This window comes from Acanthaster planci, linkage group LG01, assembly GCF_054643075.1.
Source record: "Acanthaster planci isolate LZ-2023a linkage group LG01, COTS_SCS, whole genome shotgun sequence".
NCBI lineage: Eukaryota > Metazoa > Echinodermata > Asteroidea > Valvatida > Acanthasteridae > Acanthaster > Acanthaster planci.
The window spans coordinates 8,812,521-8,832,932 of record NC_141777.1 but is presented as its reverse complement, the minus strand read 5'-3'; the positions used below and the strand labels follow the sequence as shown (position 1 = coordinate 8,832,932).

At 40.8% G+C, this 20,412-nt stretch overlaps 1 protein-coding gene across 1 annotated transcript; it reads right to left on the bottom strand.

Annotated features, from left to right (window-relative positions):
• Positions 1-3,898: 3,898 nt before the first annotated feature.
• Positions 3,899-18,633, bottom strand: LOC110979231 (N-acetylated-alpha-linked acidic dipeptidase 2-like). The gene is made up of 17 exons (XM_087145009.1): positions 18,311-18,633; positions 17,304-17,460; positions 16,417-16,545; positions 16,071-16,199; positions 15,548-15,740; positions 14,959-15,049; positions 14,608-14,697; positions 14,347-14,432; positions 13,776-13,895; positions 13,326-13,408; positions 11,832-11,963; positions 10,828-10,919; positions 9,134-9,224; positions 8,486-8,738; positions 7,955-8,036; positions 7,632-7,724; positions 3,899-5,059 (listed from the first exon to the last, which is right to left on the bottom strand). The coding sequence occupies exons 1-17, from the start codon at positions 18,538-18,540 to the stop codon at positions 4,858-4,860; spliced, it is 2,253 nt and encodes a 750-aa protein (XP_087001135.1). The 5' UTR covers positions 18,541-18,633; the 3' UTR covers positions 3,899-4,857.
• Between the last annotated feature and the right edge of the window lie 1,779 nt (positions 18,634-20,412).

The following is a 20,412-nucleotide window of genomic DNA, read 5'->3' as shown; positions in this document are numbered from 1 at the left end:
TCGATAGAGCCTATACTTCCCAGTGGCATATCCAGAAAGCTTACTGTCATTTTTATTTTTAGAGAAATTGAAAGCTTTAAGCTTTACAGTTTAAAGATGATGCTCTCCACTTTTTTGGAGGAAGGGTTTGTGATTCCTTTATTGACGAAACCCAATTGAATTATAAAAATCCCCATTTCCCCTATCCCCAAACCAATGCCCGGACACGCCACTGCAACTTTCTCTCTCTCACTCAACTCTTGAGTAGGTTCTCGCGATCATTAAGAACAGCGACGTGAATATGTACAAATGTTTTCGAGGGACACTGAAAGCCAATGATCTGTAGCTTGAATATAGTCTGTGCTCGTCATTTTGAGGATTTTAAACAGCGAGGGCTCAACACGAGGCACGAACCAAACAGCTCTGGCGCGGAATTCTTTTTTTGGGGGGGTGGGGCTTGGCCCCTGTGTTGCTGCTTTTTCATTTACTATAGTTAAGCCACCGACTGATCCATTTCAGGATGCTGTTTTTTGCTGGAAAATAAAAGAGGTTTTAACACATCACATCAGAATCCTGTTCAGTTCAGTTCAGTATCCTCACTCTGAGGGTCTTGTGGTTTAAATAGCGTTAACATAGCATTTTTATAGCTGTGGTTAACACACTGGACAGGAAAAGCAATCCTCAGTGTATGTAAAGGTGATTTCATTAAATATCTTCACACATATTTAATTCATTGTTTGGAATAAACACCAGTGCATGAAATTGTTGTTTTTTCGGAATGCTTACAAATATGACATTTTGTATGTTCAAGAGATTTTAATAGCTGTGTATAATTTTAGGGATTCAAATTGGTCTGTTTTTGTGTATTGGTCTGGGCACAGCTGTTAAGAGTAAAGGTTTTTTTGTCAGTGGGACTTCACAAAATTGTATTTTATTTCCAGAAAGCACCGTGCTTCTCCAACGGCCTGCAACTGGCAATAGCCGACTCGATATGAGCGATGAAACACCTCTGCAACATTATTGCCACACCCTTCCTAATACTATGCTACTGTATTTATGGTGGTAGGCCTACTCTGGTTCCAGCCGCACTCCCCCCCGGCCACCGCCGCAGGGTGCCATTGCCACACCCTTGTTGCTGTGTCCTCAAGCAAGTTGTACTCAACCCTGGCCATGACCTCACCCTTGTACGTGTACTCTTGCCACACCCCTCCTGACATTACCCCACTCATACTTCCATGCCTTATTTAAATCAAGTTTGCATTTATGAGATACGTTAAGTTTCAATAGATATACCCTGTTTGCTTAAAAAACAGGAAACCGAGATTTTTTTTATTTAACATCTTGGACTTGGTTAAATATTTTGGAAATTGGCAACCCTTATTTATTAACTAATGATGTCCTCTTTCTTATGACACCAAGAAATCAAATTGACTGTCACAGGTGACTGAGCACGAAGCAGTTCAATCAACCATGTCAGAACTAGTCTTGGACCGGATTCACCCGGCGCAACCTAACTCCGACAATTTTCATACCTAAACAAAGAAGAAAGACTAGTGTTTTTATTCACTGACCTAAAGGTAATGAACACCATTGGTTTTTTGTAGTAATTTCAAAAGATTAGCTGATTACGGTGTATAATATTCACTGTAACTTACATTCCACTGACTTGTTTCATGTGTGAGTCAACTGCTTTGTAAAAAATCGAGAAAAACAGCGTAGCATTTTCAGCGCTTAAATCGAAGGTCTTGTAATTCATCTTGCATAAAATCTATGGATTACAGGGCATTCGTAGTAGGCGAACAACATCCGCGGCGTCAGGGTGGGAAACATGCATGACAGGTTCTCATTCCCTTATAAAAGGAACAGTTTTCAACAGCTAGCAGAAATCAGTTCACTGATTACTCCCAGCTGTTGAAAACTGTTCCTTTATAAATTCACTGATTACTCCTAGCTGTTGAAAACTGTTCCTTTTATAAGGGAATGAGAACCTGTCATGCCTGTTTCCCAAGAGTAATGCACCTCCTTGACAAAATGTAGCATTGCTGATTCATGAAAAAACGTCATCCAGGAACGCAGTGACACCGAAACACCGTGACACCGAAACGAGTAGGCCTTTATGACAATGCACGTGCGCGCGATCGTAGTTAATGACCGCACCTTGACGTCAGTTTACACGTCAATGACAGTTTAAAAACTCCATGCTTAGTTGATTCACTAATAGTTATAAGCAAAGAAGAAATTATGCCTTGAAACACGGGAGGTTTAACGTGTGGAAATCGTCCTTTCTGTTGACGAAAATCCCTTTCACCTTTCTGCTCGGAACAGCCACCCTATTTGGATCATACCATTATTTTCTGGGGCGATTTGGAGTTGGCAAAATTTTCGCGTTAAGAAAATCCTTTCCGTAAAAAGATTTAACTTCACACTGATCCAATTTATTTTCTAGTTTACACCTTGCACTCAGGTTCCTATAATTTCAGTTTACAATGCTTTTGGTGAATTTCTGTTGGTATATCTTTAGCCACTGTTAGGTTTATCCATTCATTAATGGAGACTCCCACGACATATTGCAAACACAAGAAAATTGGTGCCTGTTAAAGAATGTAATGTGCGAAATGAAATGAACTCTTTTACAATGGTCGGCCGACCATAGTAAAAAGGAACAAATTTCCGTTTTCTCGAAAACTACGGCATTCTGGGGGGAAATATTTTACAGACTGTTTGAGGCTGTTATGTACCTTCAAGTAAGATATTTCAGGATTAACCGGTAGGCCGATTTTTACCAGTGGTGTACGCTACCTTTACCATTTGGGTGCTTGCTCGACCGAACCTATTGTCCTTCGACTTGTCCCCCATTCCTTTTAACACAAAATTCAGCTCTCCTCATCGCTTTCAATGGTCACGTCTCTCTGTCCTTAAGGTCTCAACCGCAGCGACGATTCTTGCACATAGGTCATTGATATCTTTGGGTGGCGACTTGTTAACTTTGTTCTTAAGATGTCTCTACTAAAAGAAACCACAGAGGGTGAGGTCAGGGGACCTTGGTGGCCACTCAATCTCATGGTTGAACAACTCTCGTAGCCTTTCCCTCACGATGATCGAACGATGAGCTTGATCTCCATCCTGGGCCCACCATAAGCGGCGAAACATTCCAACGTGGTGTTCAAAGTGTTGTTGTAACTGCAATACAATTTCGTCGATGATAATCTCAAGGTAATGTTCACCACTGAGATTACCAACAAAGAAGCAGGGTTCAATGGCTGTGCTATCTCCACACAGACCTATCCAAAGAGAAATCTCCTCTCGGCTCATTTTCACATCAAAACTGAAGTTAGGTGAGGTATATGCATCGGAACGTATTCGCAGACATTCTGGTTATTGACTTGGCCATTCATAAAAACGCAGCTTTATCCCCAATCACAAGGTTCTCCAAGAATCTGGGATGCCGGTCAAGGAACCACTGGCAAAATCTTAGTCGTCTGGGTAGATCTGCATCAAGGAGTTCGAGTCGCCAGAGCATCTTGTAAGGGTATCTACCATTGGATGTCCAATCGAACACTCTTGTGGAAAAAGGATGGCGAAATTCCTACCATTTCTCCTGCCAGACACATGCGGGTCTCTTTGTAGCAACTCACGGACATCCCTGATGTTGGCATCTGATCTTGCCGTTCTTTGTCGGCAATTTTTCCAAATATGGATCCCACAAGAACGAATTGGAGAATCTATATCTCGTAAAAGTGAAGTTGGAACAAAATAATTATATCTCAATAAAACAGACTTCGAAAAACATACCTTATTTTTTGAAAACATATACATGTACTTAATAAAAAAGTAGAAACACAATACTCATAAATTTTGTACGAAAGTCCCGTAGTGCCATTAAGAACTGCAAGATGAAATCATGTCCGAAAAATGCATGTAGGATTTCTGAAGAGTTTTAATTTCTTTTGAATGTAATTGAAAAAAATCTGTAAGACTGCCTAAATGTAGTTCATAAAAATATTTTAAAACACCAAAGTTATACTTCTTTTATGCTACTTCCAAAAATACACCAGACAGGTTAGCCATTCCTACTGGTTGACAGCCCGTCACGTGGCCGGTTTTAAATGAGTGATAAAATATGATAATATCATAATATGGTTAGAGGGGTAAAAAACATACGTAAAAATTATTGAATGAAATCGTTCAAAAATTATGAAGTTTTGAAACTTGTTTTGACTCTCTGACCCGGGGATTTTAAGAATGGCAATAACTGTGTGCTTGAACGGATGCTGGTTTTATGTCCCTCATCACTAGCTCTTGGCGGTTGTTTTATGACAACTTCAGACAGGGACATACCATTAAATGACTAGAATGGTGTTTGAAAACAAATAAAAGAACATTTGAAATTTTAAAGCTAATTTTGACTTCTGAACGCAAAGGTGTTTTCAAATGGGAATAAATATGTGCTTCGCCGGTCTTAAACTAACATGTACAAAACCGGCCCAGGAGAATGGACGGAACGAAAGACCAAACGTACGGCTTTAATTTTGTCGCGTACACTCCCCTTGGCCTGTCTTAACGATTTATTCCATAATTAAAACACTTTGCAAATGTATTTTTGTTCTTGATACACAGTATTACACATAAATATAAAAAAACGTACTTAATGTTAATAAAATGCATAATTTGAGAAATTGAAGCATGTTGGGGGTTTCCAAAATCTAAGATTTGTATTTAAAGGGACAATTTAAAAGGACAATACATCATTTTTACGCACGAAGGATCAATTATTCATGGCATGACGAAGAAAACTAAACAAATCAACAGTACTTTTATTTGAATGAAATTTGTAGGATTATCAAATTCTCACAATATCATACATAATAGGTGCCACGATTAACTATCGAAAGCAACCACATCCTGCAGCGTGCTGACTGCTGATTGGATGGCGTGAGTTGTGACCGCCATCTGCTGACGCACGATATCCCAGCGTGCATCTTGGTCTGGTGCCTCGTCGATCCGATACATCGCGTCAACAATGCCCGGGAAGGCGTCTGCGGCGTAGTAGTTCTTACTGCTGGGAGCGAAGACTATGTGTCTTCAAAAGTGGGGGTGGGGGGAGGGGGACAAAAATTAACCACAAATTACCATCTCTGAAAGATTTGGCCGGTTGAGTCATGCCTAATTCAAGAATGTCATTCAACAGTTATGAAAAGCCAAAAAGTCTTTTAAATTTGCATCTTACCAAAAAACCGTCAGAGAAATTTAAAACATTCTGACATTCTGAACGAGGATAATTGCAATGAAGCATGTACCGATTGAAATCGAGGTTTTATGAGTAATACATGCCCACAAAGTTTTTTGTAGGCGAGTGAAAAAAATGCAATTATGCGATTTTCACCAGGAAAGTCAAACGAGGCTTAAAGAGTTCACCACGCCCTTATATCTGAGGTTTCGATTGCTCTCCCGCAAACACAAGTGCCATCCCCCGAGATTCAGTTTACAAAATTATTGCAGGAAAATAGCAAATCTGAAAATTCTTTTGTCGCACACCATTCAACACTTTTTAATAACCTGTTCTTTCCCACATTTTTTTCAGTAGTGTATCCTTGGGCATTTTTGCGACACAGAATAATTTGTTCTTTCTTGTTCTTTCTGAAAGAATCCTCCACCCCAAGAGGGCGCTAAAAACCACTTCCATTCATGAAAGCATCGCATGGAACTGGTAGTCATTGTTTACCAGTGAAACATCGTTATCTGCTATGTTTCTGAGTTTGAAACCCTAATGACTGTTATGTTATTTCTTTACATGATGTGTTCCATTGTGAAAAAAGACCACGATTTAAAAAAAATTCATCGCGATTCAAATGTGGCCTCAGTTACAGTGTACTCTCAGCAAAGCCAAAGCTGACGAAACTACGAGGTATTTTAATTATAAAGCGCTACGCATGAAGAGCTTAGCCACGCGATGAGTTTTCTGAACACGTATTGCTTATCGTCTCATAAGTGGCCGAGTGGTTAAGCTGGCTGTCGAAACGCATCGAGTTTTGGGGGTTTGAATCCCGGTGGCTGCTTTTTTTAAATTATCATTTTAAACAGATTATCAGCTCTGTGTCACAACATTAAAGCAGTTAATTTTCCATCCTAAAGTACCAACAGTACCTTAACCAACCGGGTAAGCTCTTCTGCTGGGACTGTCCGCGAAGTCCAGGTGAGCGCCTAAGTACAGGTTCGAGACGTATGGCCGACTCGGCGGCCAGGGCTTAGGGGCTTGTCTCGTTTCCTCCCTTGCATGGTCGCTCGACCCTTTTTGGGTTAAATGGATGGGCAGGGAGGAAGTGTGGTGGGCCAGGAACCCCGAGAACCCAGAATGCTATATGGAAGTTGGTAACTGCGATTCCTTGCGAATTTCAGGATTCCGTGCACCTGAATGCTTGGTCAACAATTTCTTGGCTTTGCAGCAAGCTCCGTGTGGATTGAGGGCCTCAAGAATCGAAAATGTTGAAAGTATTTTGGAAAAATTAAAAGACCTCCATCGTTTATTAGTCCGCATGATGACTGTGATTAGTAGACTCAGCAGTTTGGCAATTTGGAAATAAACTGAAGTTAATTGTAGGAGTAATTTAATGGCTGCAATTTTCATTTAGACAAAGGGTTCTGCTCTGGAAAATAGAAAGTAAAATTCTTCGTCCCTTAACAATAAACTGTACGATAAACATGGCGTTTAAATACATCCGAGGGCTTTGATTTCTTATTCAAGTTCACACGTGGTTTCAATTACAGTTATTTAAGCAGAAATGGCGAGAAGGTGATGGAGGAGGTATAAGGCGTGTACTCTCTCGACCGAACCCAGAAATCGAAAAAGAAACCATTTCTGTTCTGCCCAATACAGAGGCTTCACAGCCTGATGCAGATATACATGCATAAACGAAGGGATATTTTTTTCCTATCGGCGTGGGTTAGGTTAGGGGTATAATAGCTCAGAATTGTGGATAGCGTTAGGGTTACTGTTCAAGAATTAAACTGGTAGGGTCAAGGTTTGAAATCAAAAATTCAACAGAGAGGGTTACTGCTACGAATTTAAGGTTTTGGACTGGGTTAGGTTCCAAAGGAGCCCATCGTCTGATTAGTTTGAAAATAGTTTTTGAAATTTTGAATTTGTGAGCGAAAACAAAAACCTCAATGGGCAAATTCCCACTTAGAGTGTACCTTAACGAGATAACGCGTATGTCTGAAGACATGAACAATTTCGTAGAAAAAATAAGAGCCAATCCCAGAGCACGACTGCGCGGTGTAACTTTTTTGTGTAGATATTGACAGTTACGTTGTGGGGGGGGGCAGGGGCGACAATTTCGCATTTTCTTGCAGTCATAACTATCAAGAATAACGCGCGATAGCAGTCACAGCAGCTGGGAGGCTGCTCCCTACGGAAGCCCGTTAGGGCCAAGGTGCGTTTCTCTTTCACGGCCGTGTGTTTCTCTTTTGTTGTTGCCAGTAACTCACGGCCGCGAGTTAAGTAAGTCGCGGCCGCGAGTTACTGGCAACAACGAAAGAGAAACATACCGCCGTGAAAGAGAAACGCACCGTGGCCCTAACGGGCTTCCGTAGCTTCCCGTATCCTAGCCTGAAGTACACGAACGAGCATGATCGATTTTCTTCTAAATTCTTACCTGAGAAACTTGCGGTCTGGGAGTCCAAGTGGATCAATGAAAGCTCGTTCAAGTTGCATTAGTTGATCGTTAACTTGACGCACGGCCATCAAACTGTAATATCAGAAGCAACTGGATGTGATATTCATTTGAGATTCGTAGGTTGAAAATCATGTTTGCTGGAGCCATTGTTGTTTGGATTCAGACATTTTTTAATTATGTGAAATCGTTATAATATTGATAACAAGTATCGATTTGAAGAGTGTGTACGGTATTCCATTATGTTCAAATACGATGCAGATAAACTGCACACGAAGTAGTGATTTTAATAATAAAAACCTTACTCTTTTTTGTCGGTCTGTGAAATAACTTTCTCAAATTCAGTGGCGGCAGCTGAAAAGTTAGCCAGAGCAGAGTAGATGTATTCTATAAGAGAAAAAAGGAATAGTTATATCATCTAATGCACTAGTCTTGTGTAAAGTGCTTTGAGGTTAATACCGGGTAATAGATCTCTGACATCTTTGTGATGATATTTTCTGGTCAAGTTCTGTAGCAGCAGTTTTTGGTTGATTACAGTTTGACAATAATAATTGTTCATAAGACATGCAGAAAAAACTGGTTGAAATGTGGATCCCATACTAACATTTTCCCTAGGACCGCACTTCCCAAGAGAGATCATTCCTCCATAGTATCACTACAAACCTTGCCAATCGAGCCCCAATCACGCAAAGCTTCAGAACTTGTAATCTTTTCTTTCTAAGCTTTCTAGTAATATCACTTTGATTTTATTGGACTTGGCTTGATCTTATCAGACTCGATGAGTACTGATAAACTGTGATATAATGTACGTGCATACTCGTTAATGTGCCGCTTACCGAAAGTAACTCCTTTGTCGTTCATCTGTGTCTCGTACGCCGCCTTCACCGTGTCCATCGACCCCGTGATCTTGTCCACGTAATCGGTACAGTCAAAGGGCAGGATGACCGACTCGGCCAAGTCTCGGGTTACCTCAGCCCATAGCCTGGCAACAGCCTGATGCCGTAGGAAGTCGTAATCAAGGAACATCTTCATGTAATAGAAAGTCTCGTAGACGGAGTGGTAGACAGGATAGCTGGATATGCCAAGCGACTGTGGACAGAATTATCAAGACAAGAAAGTAAGTTTAAAACATCTCAGCCATTTGTACAATCAACAACAAAATTGTGTAAAAATATAGACATGCACATGCACAGAGGAAGTACGACCGGTTAGCTTGAATTCTAGGAGAATGCAACAGGGAATAGGGTTGAATAGCAATGTCCTAAGTGAAGAGGGTCAAAGTTCGTGCTTTTGAAAATCTTGACTTAAAACATTAGGCATAAAATGGAACAAACAAGCTTAGAAGTAACTCGATTCTGTACATAAAGAAGACAACATCACTCATTGCCATTTCATTTTCTATCGGGGAAAATGAAAAAGCAACTGATATTTGGTTTTTTTTTCCATTTTATTAATGCTGTGATAAGTTGAATGATGTGACTTACAGCATCGTATCTGTAGCTAAGATCAACTCCCGGCACTCCGATACGGTACATGAATGGAGCAAAATCGCTCCCCGAACCTAAATTGCTGACTCTGTTGGAGAAAAATGAAATACCAGGTGAGAATTGGTTTGGTTTTTAGTATAATTTTCATCATGAGGTGAATGATTTGACTTACAAAATCATAAATGTAACGAATTCTACTGCCGACCACATGAAATGGTATAAATTGAGCAAAGTTGCACCTGCACGAAGAGTTTCAACACTATTCAATGAAGCATAAAATAATGACTGGATTAGAAACTCTTGTTTTCCAAATAGAAGAAAACTTGCCCCAAAGTTACACTCCTGGTGTAGTTCTAGAAATTCTTTAAGGGAAAGGTTACTCTGTAACTTGATTATTTTATGTGTTTGTGTTTAGTGGCGTTGCAGTTTAGGGGATTTAACTCAAATCCATACTGTGTGGTATTGATTGCATAAAATCCAGACGGATTTAATACTGTTTAGAAGACATGAATAGTTGTCATAACAAATCTCGGCTTTTCTGAGGCATTTGTGTCCTTCTCCTTAAATTGAAACGGTATATTATCCCCATAAAACCAGACAGCTCGATTCCTCAGGTATATGTCAGCATCGTTGCGATGTTATTAGCAACGGTATCAGAGTCAGCAGAAAAAGTATACCAAATTTTCTCTGATGTTAGTTACATTGTGATCCAGAGTTGTGATGACTCGAGTCAATGACTGGACTTGAGTCCGACCCGAGTCACATTTTGGCGACTGGATTCGACTCAAGGTCTGACAGGTTAATGACTCGACTGGACTCGAGTCACTGCGTGAAAAATGACTCGATTCGATTAGATCGATTAGAGTCCCTCATCAGAAGACCTGACTCGGGTGAAAATTAATAATAAAAAAGTCCCTAAAATGAAAGTAAACTTTTTTGATAAAGAAATGTTTGTAGTGACTTACATTGCCGGTCTGAAATGTTCATGTCATGTGGTATTATTATATAGTAAGATGTGATGTGACCACATGTAAAATCCAAGTGATAAATGAAAAAATGAAAACAGTGACTTTCTCTCTTGTTTTTTTTGTTTAGCATAATGAGTTCAAATGTTGGTGTCAAATCAAATCGAGCTGAGTAAAGTACGTAGCTCGAGTCAGACTCGAGCTACGTACTTTACTCAGCTCGATTTGACTTGATTTTTTTTGCCTGATGACTCGACTCGACTCCAGTCACTACGTTACAGTGACTTGACTCAACTCGACTCCAGTCACTGATATTAGTGTCTCATTACAACTCTATCGTAATCAGACAAATTCTTTTTTTTTTAAGTAGGCTTCACTGAAGTCAACGAGTTCGTCAACTTTTCAGGCACCAGAATCGTCCATATATTAGAAATACGCAACAAACAGTAACCAATTCCGGATTAACTTCACTGGGAGCAGCTTGCTTCTGCTTAAGGACGCAGAAACTGCATTGAAAAGATATGTTGAGCTTACACTCAATGGTGTTGATTTAAACGCAATAATTGTCGCATTTTGTGATAAAGAATTCTACTCCATGTTCTGTACAATGTCCTGAAGGATGTAGCGATTATGACATGCACCCAAGATGGAACTCGACTTTAAGAGTTGTGAGTCAAAAATGGTAGAGCTAAGGACAAGAACAACAGATTCAAGATTTGGTGCTACCTGGGCAATGTATCGGGGTCGTTGGCATCTGCAGGAGCGCGGTCACGCCAGGTATCGTACAGTGACATCGACAGGCCCTCTGGGTCAGGCACCTGTGTTACAGGCGTGGAATCGACAACAAATATTTGACATTCGGAAGTCGGAATCATCAGTGACGAATCTAAAAGATGATACGAATGCAGGGAATGGAGTTGACTTCTCGCACCACAGACTATACTCATAGGCTATGTCAAATTGACACTTTTTGCTATTGCTGGCTAGCTGTGAATACAAACGTAAAAGTAAAAGTAACACTTTTACTCAAGAATTCATGAAAATACACCCCATTTTCACGCTAATGGAGCTAAGGATGTATTTTGAGATACGAGTTGTCGCTAACCACTACCAAGGGGTAATCTCATGTAAGCTTTTGGCCAGCTGCACAAAATTGCGGTCAATGTTCTAGATCGTAGATCTAGGTCTAGATCGTAGGCATCAGGGTGACCAGTTCAGCACCCTCGAAGATATTTTAGATGCTATAGTTTTCTGCACTTTGATACGATTTTACATTGTATAAAAACTACCTGACATCTCTTTTGGGGTTAAGTGTATTCAATAATGTTTTTATGAGCATGTAAAACTGTCCATGCTTTTGTTCAACTTATGAATGCAAAATTCACCTCCTTACACTAAGAACATTTCTGTGGAAAGGTTGTTCGTCGAGTGATTGCCATTCACTGAAGAAAAGGAAACTGGATAAACTAGAAACTAGATAAATCAACACAGCATGGAGCTTCTCCCTAGAATGACATGACAGTTTTCTCTATGATTATGCAAAGTTTTATTGGAATAGAAATCACGAATAGGCACTAAAAAGGCACTTTTAGAAGTACAAAACCAAACTCGAAAATAAGGATAATTATAACACGCAGGTAAACTTTCAGGTATTAACAAAAACACTGCTTTGCATAAATCCCCCAATGCACCTGTCCCCGTTTGGCATGTAATTTTCAAAATGTTCTTACCTTCTTTGAGGCGGCAAAAATAGCCTGGTAGAGCAGCGGGGTTGATCTGGCATAAAGTGTGTAGTTACCAGTCACGGCAGAATCAACATTGATGTACGCCACGGCCCTCGCAGCCAGGATCCTCTGAAATTCCTGTGCAAACAGTAGATGGTTTGAAATATTTTTGAAGTCATGCGTCAGCTTCTTTGCAGTGCTGTAGTCGATTACTTTTTGAGTACCAAATTCTCTTTCAAATATTGAACCGGTTAGGAGGGAATAACTCTGAAGAACATGAACATTATAGGGTAAATACAAAGTTAAGATCACAAACTAACGACTTTTTCATGACAATTAAGTGTTTACAACAAAAGTATACACATACTCGAAAAGTACTCGGCGGAATATTTTAAGAGTAGACTCTATTGTTCCTATTGGTCTGAAAGCGTAAATTTCTCCACGACAACAATGCTTCTTGACCTTAAAAAATGTAATAGCTTCAATATTCATTAAATAAATGATTATTGTGACGTGATAGAGGGCACTAATCACTAGGCGCGGTACGAAGTTGCAGATGGCGCTCTGCCGAGTAACAAGGGCAGACCACTGATCTGTATCAGTAGATCTTTGGTCCTGAGTCAAGGGCAGATCCTTAGGTAAGGGTCGACAATCCTGTGCAAGGGTTAAGGTCATATAGTCCAGTCACGTACAACCACGCAGTCTCCCTGTCAATAGCGCCCTCTACTGGTGTATTGGTTGAGTCTGATGAATAAACTAGCCACTTTTGATTGCTGTATATGAGTCTGGTGTCCAGACGAGGTTTTATTTCAAGTAAGTTCTGTTCGGGTTGCGTCACTAAATTTTGGGCCAATTAGGTTAGGCATCGTCCTAACGAAGACCAGAGATCATTGAACTTTCTTGGGGGATGGTATACTTTCATCCCAACAGGCTCGTCCCTAGCCGCTCATGGACTTTCCGGAACGTGCCGTCTGACCGTCGCGCCTCGAGGAGGAGGGCGCCCTCACCTTCGTCGGAGGGGCGCGACGTCACATTATCACCAAGGGAAATCTCTCAATGATCGAATTCGAATCTTTGCACACTGCTAAGCATATAACACAGCAAGGTTCTTATACCTTGCCCGACGTTTGTCCGAAATCAATAGCTGACTCATAAGTCTGGGTGATTTCTTCCAGGAACCATTTTAATAGTAACATTTGATCCAAAATTACCAAAGGGGGGTTAAGGCAATTTTAAACCGTTTCTCTTGACGTTTTTATAATGCAACCTCAAGTAATGTTTTGGATTTCCCTTAAAGAGGTGCCCGAAAGTAACTACAGTGTCTGCCAATAACCAAAAAAACCCTTATTTTTCGTTGAAGAAAAAGGTAATTTCAACATACGTAACTGTGGACAAAAATCTGGCAAATGAGTAACTACACTTTCCAAATGTGTTTGCAGAATAGAGTAAGGAGTCACTGACTTGACAAGTCCTTTCCGTCCTTCAATAAAATCAACCTACCTCTACAAACTCTGTAGAACCCAATAGACCGTACTCCTCTGAGCCCCAGCTACCGAAGACTATGGTTCGTCTTGGTTTCCAACCTGATAACAAATAAAGATCAAATCAACTTACTGTGATGAGAAGAAGCTTTTTCCATGTTTGACCTCTTTTTTTCCGTTGTCTGCTCTCAAAAAGAGCAAGAAGTGGAGCGATCGAGAGCTTTGTGTCTTTTGACAATATTTTGAAGCCTAACCTTTCCCTTTCTATTTTCTCCTAGAGCTCTTCCTTGTCTGAACAAAACTTGTGAGGTTCATCTTCAGATCCGTTCTCGCCACCTTAACCCAATCGGTTCTTAATCCATGTGGGTATTACGTCGAATGAGCCATTGAGGTTCGGACTGCATATTCATGACTTAGCTCAGGGCGGAGCCACTCCCTGAACCAATCACCATTCAGTACACAACCTCACCTGATTTCCTCAGCTCTCCAAACGCACGTGACACCTCCATCAAAGCTGCTGTACCACTACTCGGATCTACAGCTCCGTAGACCCAAGCATCACGGTGATTACCAATTACGACATAGCGATCTAAAGACCGTAATGAAAATGAAACTCTAGAAGAAACTTGAAAGAAGTGGTATAATCAGAAGAAACCAAGAAGTTTAGTTCTGCTGGTGGCAATACTTTCAACGGGTGTTTGAAAACGGCTTGATAAACAGAACACAAGGGGAGGTAAAACAAGAACGCTTGAGGGGTGCATTCCTTAATTTCCGTATATCTGTTGACAGTTTTTGTTGACTGTTATTATAATTATGATTTTCAGTTTGGTGGCGCTGTTTTACCAAATTGAGTTTTGTTTCAACAACCACACGATTAGGAAGACAGAACATTTGAGTGAGAATTTCTGCCTCTTGTTAGATGCTCTCATCATTTAAGGTAGATTGCATCGATGCATGTTGCTTTCCACTCTGTGTTGTGCTTCCCACTCTGTGTTGTGTTTACACTGCATAATGGTTTGTTTCGTATCTTTATACGGTACCTGGTTCAACCTCCCCTCTGATTAAACCGATGACGTCATATGTCGTCCGCCTCTCTCTGGTAGTGTGGATGGTCATTTTCACATTCCTTCATGAAAAAAAAAATTAATTTTTTGTCTTGATATCAACATCCAAACCGTGAGATATTTTTCCTCAGAATGTATATTATTTGAAACCTTCAATAAGCATAATCCGCAAACAAAACTAAGCAGTGACGAGAGTCCAGCAAGAAATTTCAGCTGAACCCGTGAGGAGTTACCAACCTTTGTGGGTTGCTGAAGCCTGGACCAAGGCGGTAGGTGACAGGTAGGTGACCCCTCCAGTCTTCAATGACCTCTACACCGGTCATGTTGCTAGATTGAGGAAAAAAGTGAAACTACTGTCAAATATCTGGTGCTGTTCAGATAAAAGATGCTTAATATATAGTTTGGGGAGAAAGTAGGCGAAGTTAGGATTCTGTTTTTGACAGTATAAACAAATTGGCCCCTGATTAGCAACAGTGAATATATGAAGATACTTCTTGAAGTATGGATTTTTATGAAAAATAACGTGCATTATATTTTATCAAGAGATAACTCTCTTCTCAACACCGGTCTTTGCAGGTGTGGAATTACCCTAGAAGCAGTTGGGCATCCCCATAGCCGATGGGATGGACAGGAATCTTGGGCAGGGCTGTGTCCTCGTCGTCTATGCGAAAGGCAAACGCTGGGAGATGACGAAGATAAAGTGTCAACGGTGGCTAAGAAAGCGAAGGATGAAATCTTGTCGAAATCTTCCTTCTTCGACAAAATGGATCAAACATTCTTTACAAGCCAATCCAATCAAGAGACCTTTACAACTATGAGAACTCGTTAGCAACGACACTACCCTGCAAGCACTGCACTAGCTAGCTATTAAAAAGACCAGTAATGGCTGGGTTTGGTCTCCATGTCAGGCTTCGTTTTTAAGGTTGAAACTAACTACAAAAAAATGGAGGAACTTTAGCCATGACCTTAAAATGGAAAAAACGAACTTAATCAGTCAATACACCTCGACAATAAACATCTACAATGGATATTTTATTTTCATCTCAACAACCATCCTGACCTCAAGCGGGGACTCAGATCTTGAATTTCTGGATTTTGTCTTGACGTGTATTAGATTTCTCTGCATCTAAGAGACAGACCCAAAAAACAGAGTGTTAATAAGATAAGTTGCCATTACGTTTGGCTGGGTAACCAGGTGTGATAGGGTCGCCCTTTGCGTCACTGACGAAAGTATTCCCCCTTTGTGCTCCCGTCTCAGGCAGCCACCATCCGTCTGGGTACACCTTGATGTCACCGTCATCGATGGCGTAGTCTGCCGGGTCGGAGTACAGAATCAGACCCTTGGCACCCGCAGCCTGCGCGTTCAGAGCCTGTGGGTGACGCAGAAGGCACGAGGTCATTTGAGCAAAACGATTGGATAAAGATGTTGTAGGTGGTTGGACGACCAAAGAGCGTAGACGTTTTTTAGGGTAAAGATAAATGTAAAGGCAACAACATCAGATTGATTTTAGTCGTTTTGCTGTGTGTTTGTCCTTGTTCTTTAGAAAGATTTCATTTTTGTCTAAGGAAAGATAGAAAAATTTGGTAACAGACAGGAGGGTAAAATTTCAGGCATAAACTACAAACTGTGCAGAAACCACGGCATTTTGTAAAAAAAAAAAAGGCTTCGACAGATTTGGGGTTCGAGTGAAGAACATCACCTTATTTCCTCGGAATATCTTTCCATAGCGGGCAATGACGATGGTGCCAGTCAAGTTGAGGTCAGGATGGTTTTTCTCCAGGTATTCAAAATCATCCACTCGAGCGTAATTAGCATACACCAGGTCGCCCTTTGACGAAATAAATGCATAAGTGTTATAATAAATTGCATCATGCGCCGAAAGTAAACGAAATGCTTTACTTCCACTTACCAGTACCGTGGGCAAACTAATTGATAAAAAATAACCAAAATCACTGAAAGGTTTTGCGCATGAAATGCATGATAAATCATGGTGGTACAACGTAACTGCCACTGAGTGGGTTATAAGGGGGGTAGGCTAATGTTACCTCTGGTTCGCCTTGATATGAATATGCATTAAATGGCGGAACGACATCAGGGTGGTCGTCGTCAGGTCTAAGCACCGCCTCCTCCAGTCGCGAGTGGAATATCTCATTTCCATTTTCGAGGATGGACACCTGATTGAGTAAACAAAACTTAATCTTAAAAACTTAAATTCCATCTAAACAAAACTGCATTAATTATTGTAGTATGCTGACAAACACACTCCGTTTTACCGAATGAAAGTTTGATTTTGATAGAAGTTATCCCCAATAACAATTTCGGAAAATATGTACAAATTGCTACAAACTACTTTGGGTCGAAAGAAGTATAATTATAATGGGGGTAAGGCAAAGTTAATCGTGAAAGCACACGGTACGGGTTGGTCGTGGAGCTGTAAAACTGCAGTTTTTATAGCTCCATTTATTTGACCGAAGTCGGGGTAAGAGGTTGGAAAAATAGATAACCAAGAAACGAGGGCATGGACAAGCCATTTGGCCGAGATTTCTCATATTTGATTTGTGTTCAGTTCAACTTGTTCGAATTCGCAGAGCGAATTTTTTTTCTGGGAGGTTCGAATTCACGTTTGCTCTCTCGACCACTATAAACAGGCCCCTTTCAAGGACTAGAGTGCCGGGGGGGGTTGGTTATCCCCCACTTTTTTTGTGAGGGAAAAAAGGTGTATCTGGAGGTATTTTTCAAACTTCCCAACAACCAAAATGTATTCAGTAGTGAAATAAAAAGGAGAAAATTATAAAAGCTTTATAATAATACGCGGTTGTGATGTAAATTAGATGTGTGTCGCTGTCATGAACAGTGCCCCTTACTGTTTTGTAGTTTCCAGCACAAATTAAGGCCTACTCCACGCCACTAACAGCAAAGAGCTTTATTTTACCTTGTTTGGGATATTGTCATCGGGGTAAGACAGAAGTACATCATAAGGAACGAGTTTAGCCGAGTCTAGTCCTTGTTCTTTCCACGTGTCCCGCATGTACTCTGCGTTGGAACGCTCAGCTGGAGAGCCACCGATATGAGGAACCTTGGTGAAGTACCTATCGGTGATCAACATAAGATACTTTTAAAGATATAATACCATAAGGTTATAAAACGATTTTTAAAGCTTGTTTTTAAAATCTAATTTGACATCGCGATGAAAACGAATAACGTGCGAGTAAAAATGTTAAAAGGTCGCATTGATTTACATTAGGCCTAGGTATTAGATTCTTTAAAAGTCCTTCAACTGAAAGTCAGACTCTATTTACCTGTAACTCATATTTTGCTTCTCTTTTCTTAGCTTTAAAATTCAACACTATTTTCAAAAGGTAGTTCGTCGAAATGACCAGATGAACATCCGGTTCGTAAGTGTGACGTCACTTCAGTTTAAACCACGCCCACTGCACATAGCACATACATTGATCGCCGTGTACACGGAACCGTGGAACCGGAAGTTAACACGCAACTGCAACGATCGTCCAATGTGACCCTTTAAATCGTGGTGCGTCCACCTTCGAGAATTCTGATTATTAGCATAAGCAATTTTCGAGCGTATCGAACTCTCAGTACTCAGTTTCATATCCTTTCTTTTATCTTCTTTTAAGCTGCCAAGTGGAGTAAAATGTGGCTCTAACCTTTCCCAGTCGAGATCTTCGAGGGTCTGTTGATTACTATGATCCCCATATGCAGCAAGGTATGAGACGGAGAGAACTTCCCCCCCCCCTGCTTTGTGTTGGTCATTGTCTCGCAGGAATCTGGGGAATTCCTTTCAGACATCTTGGGGGGATGTGTTAAGTAACAATAGTCTGGAATGTGTATAGGGATTGGACATGTTGGGGGGGGTACCCCTCGGTCTCATTTCTTGCTGGGTATAATGATCCCATGCAAAGTGCTGTTATGTGTACCTACCGTAGATTCTCCTCAATATTCTCAGCGTTTATACGTTCAATGACGTTCACGGGGGGCGTACCAGTATTTGGATCGGGCGTTGGAACCGCGCACTCAGCATCCCTCGGTGCCGTGAAATGGCCAATGATCACCCCCAAGCCGATGCCCGCTACGGCCAGAGCTACCGTGATGATCCAGAACATGGGTCTGGGCCATTTCGACTCTTTCCTATACAGCTTCTCCTCTTCCATGACGCTTCGATTGCCTCGACTGTAGATCTATCGATATGTAACTGGACCAATTGCTGATAATTATAACCTTACCTTGCACAGCTTCGTGACCCTTTTGAATTTGCAGGGGCTGTAAACCCCTAAATTTAGATTACACGTGGGGATTAATGCCATGACCTTTGATACTTCTTAGCTAACGTAAACACTTAGTCTGGTTTTTTAAACAGTTAAAGAGCCGATAAAGTGCTAAACGGGTAAATACAAAAATCGCGAGCTAATTCTAGCATCTGAATTGGCCATTGGAAGGGAATATTGAAGGGAATTTTTTTTAATGTAACTTAGACATACTGAGGTCTTTAGTACTTGGATAGAGCTTACCTCCCTGTGTCATATCCGGGTAGCATACTGTCATTGACAGCCCAACAGTTTGGAGACGGTACTCTCAACCCTTCTGGGGGAAGGGTCTGTGATTACTTTATTGGTTCTGTGAAACATCTCTATTTCCCCACCTCCCAGACCGTCATCTCCCTCACTCAACTCTTGAGCAAGTTCCACTCGCTCGTTAAGAACAGTAACATAACTTTACAATTTTTTTATCAAAGGACACAGAAGCCTAAAGAACTTTGGCTTGTTTATAGGTTGTGTTCATTTCGAAATTTCAAACAGTGAGGACAGAGCGAAAAACAGTTGTGTAATCGATATTATCTCTGCAACGCATTCTTGGATTTAAAATAACTCTTCAGATTCGGAAAGATAATACTCTAAGCTTCAATAAATGAAACATATCTGACTTTTTTTGGAGAAGATAAATGTTATTTTTGGGTTACGTTTTGGTGAGAGCATGCTGTACTTAGGTTGTACCATGCTTAGGCTATCTGCAATATACAAACTACAGACTGCAGACATTCTCACTTTTTCCCCAAATCGTTCGAAAAAACATAAAGTTATAAAACTATGCTATGACAGATGTTCTTGTCTCAGTAAATTCAGGTATTAATTTTAACTTCATTGACCTGAGGCCTATCATAAAATAAACTCGTAATATTTTTTGGGTTAACGAGCATACCGACTCACACTGACTGTCATGTATTCCAACCACAGGTTGGCAAAAATACTATTGTGACGTAGAACACGTCCATAATCATGCCAAAGTGCATGTTGTGACTCTCAAAACACACCGTCACAGACCAGAGAGCGAGGAAAAACTTTCTTGAACACATCTTTGTACAACTTGATTTATTTTCCCGAGATTTCTTAAAGTCTCCCTCAACGATCAAGACCTGAGCATCATGGGGAAGATTCTTTTCCAAAAAAATGGGCAGTTGTTTTAGAGGAAAACAACAGATTTACCTTTCCCTTTGAATTTTTGAAATTTATGCTGCCTACGGAATTGTCATGACTATAGTGAAATCACTCGACTAGAGTCTGACAATAGAGGGGTTTCACATAAGCGCCGTCTGCGCATATCTGTACTTCTGTGTGTTGAAGTTCCTCGCGCGCGCCCGCGGAGTCCACACAGTACATGGAGTATCCGGTTCGTGAGTGTGACGCCACTTCAGTTTAAACCACGCCCACTCTACAAGATACACGACCATCGCAGGTACGTTAGTTCGCGGTCGATTGTCGCTATTTTTCTTTGGATTTTACGTGTCGAGTGTTCCTGAAAGACTCTTCCACAAACATTCTCAGCCTGGAAAGTCTGAATTTAACATACCTTTATGTATTTTGTGTCTTGACTCCTTACTTTCAATCGTCTGATCGTATTAAGAATTGAAGCTGACACATAGGCCTACAGCCTCGTTTTCAAACGCGGAAGTGCGCAGATCGACGCTAAAAGCGTCGTATTGGGATCCCTCTATAGGCAAGATTTTGGTGGGCTTGACTCGAATCGGT

Excerpts from the sequence above, each read along its gene's own strand:
- LOC110979231 (XM_087145009.1), bottom strand. The coding sequence starts at position 18,540 with ATGGAAGAGGAGAAGCTGTATAGGAAAGAGTCGAAATGGCCCAGACCC. Across the intron at positions 16,200-16,416 it reads CATATCAAGGCGAACCAGAG|GGCGACCTGGTGTATGCTAA; the intron begins GTAACATTAGCC and ends ATTTCGTCAAAG. Across the intron at positions 8,739-9,133 it reads TTAGCTACAGATACGATGCT|TCGCTTGGCATATCCAGCTA; the intron begins GTAAGTCACATC and ends TTCTGTCCACAG.